The 12,586-nt window shown below is 43.3% G+C and overlaps 1 protein-coding gene across 1 annotated transcript in view; it reads left to right on the top strand.

The window, feature by feature from the left end:
* The window catches only part of FAM13C (family with sequence similarity 13 member C), a 97,140-nt gene that overhangs the window by 17,193 nt on the left and 67,361 nt on the right, over positions 1–12,586 (top strand). Inside the window, exon 2 of the mRNA XM_048506867.1 lies at positions 8,372–8,552. Within this exon, the coding sequence (XP_048362824.1) occupies positions 8,372–8,552 (181 nt within the window). The remainder of the gene's footprint in view (positions 1–8,371; positions 8,553–12,586) is intronic.

The raw sequence follows: 12,586 nt of genomic DNA, 5'->3' as shown, positions 1-12,586 counted from the left end.
CACACTTGCCTTAGCACACCTTAGTACACCTTAGTACACCTTAGTATACCTGCCTTTGCACAACTTAGTACATTTTAGTACACCTGCCTTGGCACACCTTAGTACCCCTTAGTACACCTGCCTTAGTACACCTGTCTTGGCACACCTTAGTACACCTTAGTACACCTGGCTTAGCACACCTTAATACACCTTAGTACACCTGCCTTAGCACAGCTTAGTACACCTTAGTATACCTTCCTTAGCACACCTTAGTACACCTTAGTACACCTGCCTTAGTGCACCTTAGTACACCTGCCTTAGCACACTTTAGTACACCTTAGTACACCTGCCTTAGCATACCTTAGTACATCTGCCTTAGCACACTTGCCTTAGCACACTTGCCTTAGCACACCTTAGTACACCTGCCTTAGCACACCTTAGTACACCTGCCTTAGTACACCTTAGTACAGCTGCCTTAGCACACCTTATTACACCTTAGTACAGCTGCCTTAGCACACCTTAGTACACATTAGTACAGGAGACTCAAAGGGGCTTACTTAGTACACCTGCGTTAGTACACTTCTGTACACCTGCCTTAGCACACCTTAGTACACCTTAGTACACCTGCCTTAGCACACCTGCCTTAGCCCCCATCTCCCATTCTTTCCAATGGGAGCTAAGGAGATGGGGGCTACCCTTTTGAGGGTCCCTAACTTTGTCCGCCCTGAACCAAACTGCACCAAACTTGTGGGTAGCATAAGGACAGTATCCTGATGATACGCTGAAGTTTTGGTGCCAATATGTCTAAAAATGTACCCCCTGCAGGCACCAATGTCCTGGTGCAAAAAAATGTTTTGGTTGTGGTGGGGTGGCCGCCCTTGGGGTGGGGGGGCATCCAACTCAGGTTTTGCCCAGGGCTCCAGTTTGTCTTGTTACACCCCTGGTTCTTGGGCAATGAAAAAGGGAATGGGTTATGATTTTGATCTGGTCTTGGTTGCAAGGGCGCAATCTATGAGCTTTGTTGAGATTGTTGAACCTCCCAAGAAGAAAAGAGGAGAGCGTGACATTAAATCTGGCAAGGGCCAGGGCTCCTCTTTGGTTTGGATTAGTCAAAATAATCAGATACTTGACTTTTTGGCCTTGAATGGGAGGAATTGCTAGGCTTAGGGGTGAACAGGTCCTTTTGATTGCATTTGTCAGCGATTGGAATATCCAATCAAGAAGTTTCGCTTTTAGGGTTTTATAAGCCTCGTTAGAGGTAAGCATATAAAGTGATCCCATCGAAAGACCAATTGATTCAATTTTCTCTTGATGGTATTACACCAATTCATAGATGTACTGTCTTGTAAAAAGGAGTGTATGACAGAATTTTGTGAATGTTCTTAACCATGCCATAGTCTTGAGTGTGGACTGTCCTGTTTCTAGGCAAATAGCTGCAAAGGGGACACAGTTAGAGAGGCCCATTACTTTATGTAACAATTTGGTGCTGATAGATCAATTGATTGCATTTATCCAAATTGGAGACCCATATAATAGCTGTGACCCAACTTAGGCATTAAATACTTTGTGCTGCCGGGATGTACCTATTACCTGTATTATAAAAGAAATGGGACACCGCTCTGCAGCTGTTAGAGGCCATGGTTGGAGCCAGATTGCGATGTGGGCGCCAGGAGAAGTTATAAGCAAAGGTGATACCTAGATATTTGAATGGCTTAACCTGCTCCAGGCTGATATTGTTGATTTCCCAAGTGGCCTGTTGTGGACTGAGCATGCCTGTTGCTTTCTAGCTGAGAAATACTGAGGTTTATGGAGAAATGCATTTTGTTTCAAGGTTTGGGCTCTGCACTTGGTTTGAAAAAGTTTTGATCTGTGAAAAGACCAGGCAGGACAGTCAGTTGCTCCAAAAAAATCGCCCATCCTGTCTAATGCTCTAGTGAGCAATGAGCCATCAAACCTCAGAAATGTAAATGGCCATCCTGGCTGGAGACAGTGAAATGGCCAATTCTCATCTTGACTGGAATCTGACATCCAGAAGGTGACAGAGACTTGGTTTGCAGGAGGCTAGATAAGTTGTTCCTGATCACCCCAGGAAGAAAAGATTGGACCCATAGAAAGGATGGGCAGACAGAGGAGATAAGATCCCTTGGTATGGAAGGAGACAGGTCCATTTTGGCTGAAAACACCTCTACGCAATGGGATGTGTTTTGAATGCTGTAACTTAAGTTTAAAGAGACTTCCCTAGAATAAGACCAGCCAGGGCATGTATAGGACTGAGAGATCTGAGAAAGTAGTCTTGCAAGAGCTCTCTGGGCATTTGTTTCTCAAAGGGACAGATATTGTTCTATTATTTGGGGGTGTTTTCATTCCCTGGTGTACTGAATTTGTTTTTTAAAGATTTCATATTTGTTTGCAAATCAAGGGCTTCTCGAAAGTTTATAGAGAAATCCTGCATGCCTGTTCCTTGCTCCACTGTGTGGATTGTTTGATTCACACTCTGCGGCCTGATTTGGAAGTAGATGTATAAGATCCCTTATTTTGTAGTCATTGCTTGATCACATGAAGTATTACTCTTGCATTTATTTCTTAAGATATAATGTTTTTTATAATTTTTTATTGTATAGAATATTGTTATATTTGTTACATCCAATATGTTTATTCAAACTATACATTTTTCCTTTTTCTCCCCCCTTCTTTTCATTGGTTATTCAAGCAAGCAGCAGAAGGTTCATTCTTCTTATTCTCTTGTTCCATAGTTCTTCATTAAATCCGGCTTCTTCCATCCATTTCTCATACAATGTCCATAATTTCATAATATCTTCTAATTTCTCTTGCCATAGTGTATTTTTTGCCAGTCTCTCAAAAATTTCTAGCTGTATTTGTTCCCAGATATATTCTAACCATTTTGAGACTGTCCATTTCTTGTTATCTTTCCAGCCCAACGCTAACACTTCATGTGCTGCTCTAATCATTATTTTATACATTGGTTCCAAAGTTCTATTTACTCTTATATCATCTATTATCCCCACTATTAATAAATCATTGTTTACATCGATTTTTACTTTTATTAACTGTTCTACATATTTCAAAATGTTTTCCCAAAACTTTTTTACCACTTTACATTCTATCCACATATGAATATAATATGCTCCCTGTTCTCCACAGTGCCAACATTTTGGGCTTAATCCCTTAATCATAAAGGCTAGCTGTATTGGGGTTCTATACCATTTGAGTATCACCTTTCTTTCCAATTCCACATATTTTTCAATCTTTATCTTCATCATGCTATCCATATTAAGATATAATGTTTAGTCTCAGAGCCTATTGTCATTCCGCTTATAGCTGAGGTCAGCAATTTTTTTGTAGTTAAAAAGCCAAATGATGTCAAAATTCAGAGCAGGAGGTCGTCAAAGCGACTGCATAAGAAAGCCTAGTTGCATAACTGAAAACATACAACACCATTACCCATAACTGACAAGTTGATTACTAATCCATAAAATTTCCACTGTCCAAACACTGGTTGTTGTGAGTCTTTTATTAGAACGGGGCACACATGAGGTCTCACAACAATGTATAAATATACACAGAAACACCCTGTGGAACTGTTTCAGTGCACTGGCATCAATCTCCGTAAGGTTTGCCTTGGATTGTTTCCTGGCAACTGTTCGGTTCTGTCAGTTTCCTTTCTGAAAAGCATCACTAAAAAGCTCTTCCCAACTTAAATACTAACTGAAAGACTTCTTTTTCTTTTCTGAAGAGCCCTGTTTGGCTCTAGAGCCATCGTTGGCAGACCCCTGTTTTATAGCCGCCTTTCAGAACCCCGTCCCCCTTGAGTATTTCTGCTGTCAGCATTTGAACATGAGAAAAGTACTTGGAAGGTTGAAGGTTCGTATTGAAGCACCTCCTGTTGAATGTTACCGGCATAGCATTCTTAAACTGATTTACTGTCTTCTCAGCTCATTGATTTCAGTGAATTTAGAGCGGTCTAATTCTACTTAGGATTGCACTCTGGGTCAGTGTTGCAGTAAAAAGAAATGGGCACCAGAGAATGTGCTTTCTATTGCTTGGGAGCAGTTTACAGTCAGTCCTTTTATATCTTTTCATAGGGTAGCCGTGTTGGGCCGTTTCCCCACTCACCTTTTGTTGCGCGCTACTCGCTCCAAGTAACGTGGGTTCCAGCGGCACTCCCCACTACCGGAGCGGCGACAACGCAGCCGCCCCGATTCTGCTGCCCTCGTGACCCCTCAGCGCGAGTCATTTCTGTTCCTGTTCGGAACAGTGCCTTTTGGGAAACCCTGCGCGACTACCTGTAGTGGGGAGCGTGACTGCGTGCTCAAAGACACCCGAAGCTTACAAAACCATAGAGTCAAGTCCAGTAGTACCTTGCAGACCAACAGTGTTTTCAGGGTATAAAGTTTCAAGAGTCAAAGCTATGATGAAGGGAGTGTTGTCTCTCAGAGGCTCCTACCCTGAAAACCTTGCCGAGCTCTGAGGTTCTACTGAACTTGCATCTATCCGGTCTGTATTGGGGATCAGGAATTCTGGGTCCAGGACTGTCACTTCTATGTCATGTCCAGGTTCCGTGTGCTCTTTTGGGACTTGCGCCAGTGAAGATCCTGCAAGGTTCTGCGTGGGAGCGTTAAAAATATTCTGACATGAACTGAAAGGTGGTGTTATATATTACAGGCAAGATGGGGGAGAGGAAGTGTGAATGAGTCATGCTTCTTTTTCACACTTCCTGTGTAAGGCGAGAATGGGAGAGTCGTCGGGGATGCTATTTAGGGAAAGTTGTATCCACCCCCACCTCCGCAGACCTCATATGTTTATTCCTCAAAAGTACCTATCTCTGTCTAACCTACTGATTTTGTACTCGGAATGGTTACAGATACATGTCTGTGTACTTGGTTTGCATGCCTAGGGCGTAAGCACATTTGTTTTCAAAATGTTGACTTGTTTGACCTTTATCACTAACATCACTGTTGATAATATAGCATGAAGTGGTTTTTCGGAAAATTGTACATCTCTCCCATAGCGAGCTCTGGGACTCAAAGTCAGAAAAAATAATAATTTCCTCCCTTTTACTCATGAGGAGCGAATGGAACTAGAGTATTGATGCATTCTCTTTTTATTTGTTGTAATAAATAAGTTTGCTCTCCATCGCTAGCACTTAAAATATTAGAAAATGTAGTTAGTTTTCATCGTTTTAAAAAAACGGATAGATTTGTTGGGTTATCTGGTTCTTCCCCCTGTAAAGGGAGATTAAGGCTAGTTCTAAATGTGGACTGGAAAAACCACTCCCACTGTGGAAGCAGCAACAAAGAGGACAGAGCCACACAGTTACATCGTGTCGTCTGCCGCCTTCTCCATTGTATTGACACAGGACTGCCCCACGGGAATTTATTTATTTTACAAAATGTATGCCTCTTCTTTTTGCCCTTGCAGGGGACTCCAAGGCTAACAAATTAAAACATACAAAATAAAATTACACTTGAAAAACCATTAAAACAAACAAAAACACATCATTAAATCAATTGAAATCTGAGCTCAAATACATATTTAAAAAAATCTAAACATTGCACAAGTAGAAGTTATCACTACACCACATGAAACAAAATACTGTTCAATCAGTGGTGGACGGTGACAATAGATGAGTCTTCCTGGGGAGACACTTGCAGGGATTGGGTACCATTACTACAAAAAGCCTTCTCCGAGTTTAACCCACCAGATATCAGAAGAAACAGGGCCTCCAGAGATGATTGTACCAGTTGGGTAGGTTTGTAGAGGAGCAGGCAGGCAGTCCTCCAGATATCTTGGTTCCAAGGCATATAGAGTTTTAAAAGTCAGCACCTTGTGTCCAGAAACACATTGGGAGCCAGTGCAGAATATTCAAGACTAGAGTGATACAATCTCTATGGCCCACTCCACAGGAGTCACTCTACGCCAATTCAAGTTTCCAAATATTTCCCAAGGACAGCCCCATATTAAGCATTCTAATATGAATGCATAAAGCACAGTGGCCAGATTGTTTCTGTCCAGGAGAGACAATAGCATGCTAACATACTGGTAAAGGCACTCCTGATCACACCTGCTATTCCACCAGAAAACCTGGGTTCAAGAGCACACCCATTCCTTAAAAGGGAGTTCAACTCCAGCCAGAATGGGTGACATCTTAAATCTTTGACAAGCACCCCTTCTTGCAGCCCAGCAATCTTCTTTCCCCTCAACATTGAGCTACCGTCCTGTTGTTAAAGAGCTAAAAGGAAGCGGATGTTAATGCTTAGAGCTCCATATATAGGACAGTGCTAAGCTCCGCCTCCTTCTATGAATTGGCTGTGGGCAGATCTTTTTAATGGAAGTTTTAAATGGAAGTAGCCACAGCTACTTTTCCTTTAAGTTGGAACCCCACAAAACTTGCTTGGGAGCTGGCTATTTTTGATGTGGAGGTTTTGCCACTGGCCTCATGGGTGTCAATTTCTGTCTGAGTAGTTAATTCTAAAAGAAGAAAATATGCTTGCACAATTCCACTCCCATTTTCTTAAGAATCCATTGCAGTATACAGCAGGCCTGGATATCTGTGAAGTTTTTTGTCAGTGGATGTTTCTTACTCTTCTGAAGTTAAGAAGTGGTCCCTGATGTAGTAATTCTCACAGACTCATCAAGAATGTTGAAAGTGGGAAAGTGGCGGTCTTAGGGGCAGTTACAAAATGGCTGCCATAGAGCATTGGAGCTAATCACAAATGTTGGGGGACTGGAAGCCAATGTCCTCCTATGATTGTATCAGCTGTTTCCATGTGGATCATTTCTAACAGCACAAAGGTCTCTTTTGAAGTACCTCTCATTCCATTGCGGTATCGTAAGCCACACTAGGCTCTTTGCTTTGTCTAAAGAGTGCCTGGAAAATATTGATGATCATCATGTTGGTAGTCATTGTATTGCATTAACATTTATGGTGGTATCTAGCAGACCTCCTCCATCTGAGGATCACACTCATAAGGAGAAAATGCTGGGTGCTGGGTGGCTGGAAGTTCTGGGTGGCTGGAGGTGTTCCCACTCTTCTTACAAAGAACCATATAAGAAAAACATTGTTAGGAACTGTAAGCTTAGTGTAAATTATTAGAATTGAGATAACTGCTTATTGAAGGTCAAGAAGTGACTTTTTAGCTGAGCATGGATTTGATCCAGTTTTCTACATCCTGGACCAGGGATCCCCAGCTTTTTGATCCTGTGGCCACCCTTGGAATTCTGACAGAATGGTAGGTGCAACCACAAAATGGCTGCTGCAGGAATCAGCGCCAATCACAAAATGTCAGAGAGTGAGGTTATGCATAACTCTAAGAGTAACTCTTCAACACATTTATAATGGCCAATCAGAAGTGCTTTCTAAAAGCACTTGACAGGCCCCATGAAAGGTGTCTGTGTGTATTCTGGCACTTGTGGGAACCGCATTGGGGACTCCTGTACTATGCCACACTGATGAGTATAAATTATAACAGTTCTATAATCTAATAATTTAGCACGATAGCCCTACCTGCCCCGTTTATTGAATTTGGTCAAAAACAAAATAGGAAGTCAAACTTTAAGGCTCCTGCAAGATTGCGGGATTCTGGCAGAAGCTAAACGTTTTGATATGACTAGTGACATTTCTCAGTTGGGTTTCATATGTCCCTGGAGGGGAAATGCCGCCAACTGATTTTTATTATTCTTGGACATGATATGGATAATACGGGACGTGGGGTAGTGGTGGCAAGGGAAGAATAGTTACTGCCACAGTTTTCCAGAGAAGTAGAGTGAGGTATAGTCATGACTGCATGCTGAGTTTGTCAGGTTCACACATCATTACAGGAAGTTCTCAGGGGATCATTTTAGATTTCCCACGAAATGTTTTGAGGCTGTCTGGCAAAGTTTCATTATTAGTGTTGAAAAGGTCTCAACCCGGTTAGTGCCCAGATGGAGCTTCCTGCACAAGCTATTCTGAGGTTTGAGAAGGAAGAGCGGGATGTACGTAATCAAGATATGGTCGACCCGTGTCATTTGTGACCCATCAAATCAGACACAAGCCATCAGTAATAGACTATGCCTGCTAGGAGCTTTCCAGCTCCCTGTTCGTTGCAGTCCCCGACGTGTGTCAAAACCAGGAAGCTTGTCAAATTGTTGATATGTGGCTGAAAGGTTGCGAATATTGCACTGACATTCCACTATTATAATCACTTGCAGCCGTGGACGTGCTGGTTATAGCAAGGCACCCCCTAATCTCCTCAGCATGCGAGAGAGAGGGTGTGCCTCTCACACGCACAAGCAGAGCAGCATAATGGTTGGAACATCGTGTTTTTGCTCACGTTTCTACTGGCTTTAATTTTGCACAGTGCCTTAAAAATTTGCTTTTATTTTCTTCTAGAGATGAAAACAAAGAAAACTGTCCAGACGCAGCTGTAGTCTTAGACGAAAACCAGGCAGTGCTCCAGGATACCCAGACACCCTGTGATGGCACGTTAAGGGTTGGAATGGGGAACTTAAAATCCAGAAAGCCCACCTCCATTACAAAAACAGAAAATGGGAAAAATCGTGAAGAAAGTCAGGTAATAAGCAACAAAAACTCTCCTGTTTGCTCTGGAACTGTATAATGGAATTCAATAAAAAAACAACACCATTGATAGACAAATTGGCGGCATTTTTGATCATTTTGGCAATGTACTTTCAGTTGTGATTAGAACTGTGTACTTCTACGCTGAGGTCCTCAGTCAAGGGCCAGCTGAAACCACAGACCTTCTGGGAACTAACCTGGTTCTTTGCGCCACTGTGTCTCTGTGTACCTTCGCTGGCCTCTCTGAGCCCAGATACCTTCTTTGGTTCTCCACCCTTCCCCTCACCATGACTGGTCACTGCACTTCCTGTTTGCAGTCTTTGTACCTTGGAGCATGTTCTTCATTTGACCAGTCCTGTTTTGCTTCCCTTCCCTTGTTCCTTGGCCCTGCCAATGTCACGACCTGTTTCTGTATCTCTGCCTTCCCAGACTGCTTTTCTGAAACCGGTTTCAGCTTGCCTGTCAAACTTACCATTTTGCCTCGCTTCTTAGAACCAATTCACAGGCCACAAAGGGCATGTTGTCATCACAGGAGGTTTGAGAATTCCCTGCTTCAGCACTCCTGATTCAGAACTGGGCCCAAGATTCCACTGTTTGCCTCGGTGGCCGAGTGTCCACGTGGCTAGGAGTATGAGGACAGACAGTGGTTCCCCGGAACCATTTAAAGTCAGGAAAACGGTGTGTGCGGGTTTAAGCATCCAGTCGCTCCGTGGTGCAGTCCCAGTCAGAATTGATTAGGTTCCTAGTAGAGAACTTCCAGTCCCATCTGATTGGAAGCCTTTTTGATAGCCATTAAAGCTTTCTCATTTGAAAATCAGTCCTTACTTGGCTGCCTCTTTTTTGACCAGCTCAAGTGAAAAAGACCTCAACCCTTCAGAGATCCATATCCTTCTGAACAGTGTATGTATAGTGGCTAACACAATGGACTATGGCTGGGGAGACATAGATGGGATTCAACTTAATTGCGGTGTGTGTGTATGTGTGTGTGTGTGTGTGTGTGTGTGAATTCTACAAAGGCTGGTTTCACGGAAGATCAGCTCAAGATCAGTCCACAGGTATTAAATTGCTACGGGCTTTTGCTAACTGTGCAAAAGTCAACAGAATTATGCTCTGTTGCTGCATGGCTTGGTCAGCTGTTCTGATATTTTTATGGAACCCCATCAAAATAGCACTTAGGATTTATGGCTGAAGATCCTAGGCTTATGGGCTTGGTGGCAGTCTTCCAGGGCGGCTGTAGCGAGCTGTGCTAGAATTATGAAGGCGGGACTTTTCTGCCCATTCTATTGCCCGAGGCACTAGGGCCGAACTGGATCCATGAAGTCTCCTTAGCTGCCCTACAGACACTGCTGCCATTTTAAAGTAATTTAAAATGCCACAGGGGCTGGATTTTGACTGGGCCTGCAATACAGTTCTCTTGTCCACTGTATTGGAGTTTCAAGAGCTGAAACAGCTTTCGGGGGGGGGGGGGGGCATTTTAGCATTTCCTAAGGCTCAGTCTGGCATGCTGCAGGCTCAGTCAGGATTAGACCCTCACAACATTGTTAGACGACTTTAAAAATGGCGGAGACATCCTTGTACCAGCCACAAGGGCAGTATAGTGTCTAGTTTGACATGTGAACAACTGGAGTCAGAGCAGCCATTGAGATTCCATATTCAGAGGAATTCTCTATTGCTAGTTAAGCAGTAATGTTGTGTATCTGCTGTGAGTGAGAGCTGTTTTTGCATTGTCCTTGGAACCATCTGTTAACAACTACTGATTTCCATCTTGACATGAGATTTGTGGATCTCTCTGGCATGACTTTTGCTTCACAAGGTCATCCCTGTGTGGTGGATGATTCTTGTCCGTGTGGAAGCACCTTCAAGCAGAGAAACATACAGAAAGTCTTGTCACTGTGCTGATGGGGAATCCAGAATTCCCAGAGCAAGCAAGGGGTTGACCGCCAGCCCTGTCTTCAGTGCATTCTTGGACTTGTTCTGCTGTGTGATCAGTTTTCTCCAACATTTTTTTCTCCTGGAGTTTTCCTCCATTGTCTTCCTGGATCCTCTTTAACCATAAAGAATGGGATCTCAGAGGCTTCGGAGCAGTAATTTGTGCATGGGTTATATATTGCACCATGCCACTGTTACTCCTTCACATTTGGCAACAGTTCTTTTTGTATTGCAGTCTTACTCGGATGATGCTAAATGAATAATTAAATGTGCTAAATATATTAATGTAGAAAAAAGCGTTCCTGTAAGCACTCCTGGTAGTTCCTGGTTTGCATCCCATGGGGTTCCAGCATTCACGTTTTTGAGAAATATATTTATTAACGTTGTACATATACATTTCTTTTGTGTTGCATCCAGCAGTTGTTCCTGTTCCGTCCCTTTATCGTATGATATCAGAACAGTGTAGCGTGCCCATTTACGAGGATGTATCTTGGTTCTCCAGTAGAGCAACATCCTTAACTAAATGGCTGCATTTAGGATTTTTCTTTCAGCTCTGAAAGACTGAACAGCTGTTCTAATGATCCAGCTTCTGCGTTAATGCAGTTCGACAACTAGGATAGATTTTAAGTATTATTGGCCAAGCGTGATTTTGACAGCTGTTCATTTTAAAAATAATAATAATAAAAGCAAGCAGTGTTGCTTGCAGACAGCATGGATGTGCTGATTTCTTGGCTGTACTTACCAGTATTAACGTTCCACTGACTCTTTTGATGTCTCACACCACTGCAGAGTCCCACGTTGAGATGGGCAGCCTTCATTTGAGGAAGCTCTATCTCTTCTCCAAGTGTTGAGTAATATGATGATGCACAGAAGGCACCTTGTGAAAAATGGAAACACTTTGGGATGACAAACATAATGATGTGTTGATCCTGACTGGTTTGCCTTCTTTTATTCTGATGGAGTGATCTTCCAAAATTTCACATTGTATAGGCCTTTCTGTACAATTTTGAATGCTCCCTTAAAAAAAATAATCCCTGCACATAGAACAGTGGTGATGAACCTATGGCACGGGTGCCAGAGGTGGCACTCAGAGCCCTCTCTGTGGGCACGCGCACACAGAGTTCGTCATGGGGGGTGGTGGAAAATTGCCCCCCCTCACACATATCTAGACTGGCCTGGGCTACTGGGCACGACGTGTAGGTAACCCTGTTAAGTGCTGTGAAACCCCACTGATTTTCATGGGAAGAACTAAAGTGCAATCCTTTACCTGGGAGTCAGCTCAATTGCTGGCAATGGGGCTTGCTTCTAAACCCTCCTAGGGTTGTGATTCACCCATTCAAAGCATTGCACGGTTGCTTCAAAGCAAAGCCGAGTAATGCGTGCCTTGGCGCCAACTGTTTTTTTTAAACTAAAACCTGAATATTCAGGTTAGGCACTTTGCGATAAATAAGTGGGTTTTGCGTTGCAGTTTGGGCACTCGGTCTCGAAAAGGTTCGCCATCACTGACATAGAAAGTTTATCACAGGCAAAGGCGATCTAGTCTGCTGCTTTTTGCTGTGTTAGTTTATCATAAGGTAAGAACCTTTATGTGGAAGAACATCTGTCTCACCCCTGGAGATAAACTGGAGGAAGGGAGATTGATATAATAGCCGTTGGAGTGCCCATGAAGGAGACAAGTGAACTATAAATATCTAAATCAGTCTGTATTCTGAAATGGGGTAGCCCAGGCAAGAGAGTTTCATTCGATGGTTGCCCAAATGCTGCTTGACTCTAGCATAATTTCTGTGGGCCTGGTACAAACTTATAGCAGGGATTTGCCACTCTGATCTCATCTCAGGCATACCATGTCATGAATCATGAGCACATACGTATTGCCAAAGGCTTTCACAGCCGGGATCACTAGGGTGTTGTGGTTTTTCCGGGTTGTATGACCATGTTCCAGTAGCATTTTCTCCTCACAGACAGCCGCGTGGAAATGAAGGGTTCCAGGTTGTGGCTGGGGGCAGTGGTCAGGAGGGTTCCTTTCCCACACGGCTGTCTGTGAGGAGAAAATGCTACTGGAACACGGCCATACACCCCGGAAAAACAACAACACCCTGG

The sequence above is a fragment of the Sphaerodactylus townsendi genome, linkage group LG08 (genome assembly GCF_021028975.2).
Source record: "Sphaerodactylus townsendi isolate TG3544 linkage group LG08, MPM_Stown_v2.3, whole genome shotgun sequence".
Taxonomy (NCBI): Eukaryota; Metazoa; Chordata; class Lepidosauria; order Squamata; family Sphaerodactylidae; genus Sphaerodactylus; species Sphaerodactylus townsendi.
The sequence above is the reverse complement of the archived record's forward strand: the minus strand, read 5'-3'. Positions and strand labels throughout refer to the sequence as shown.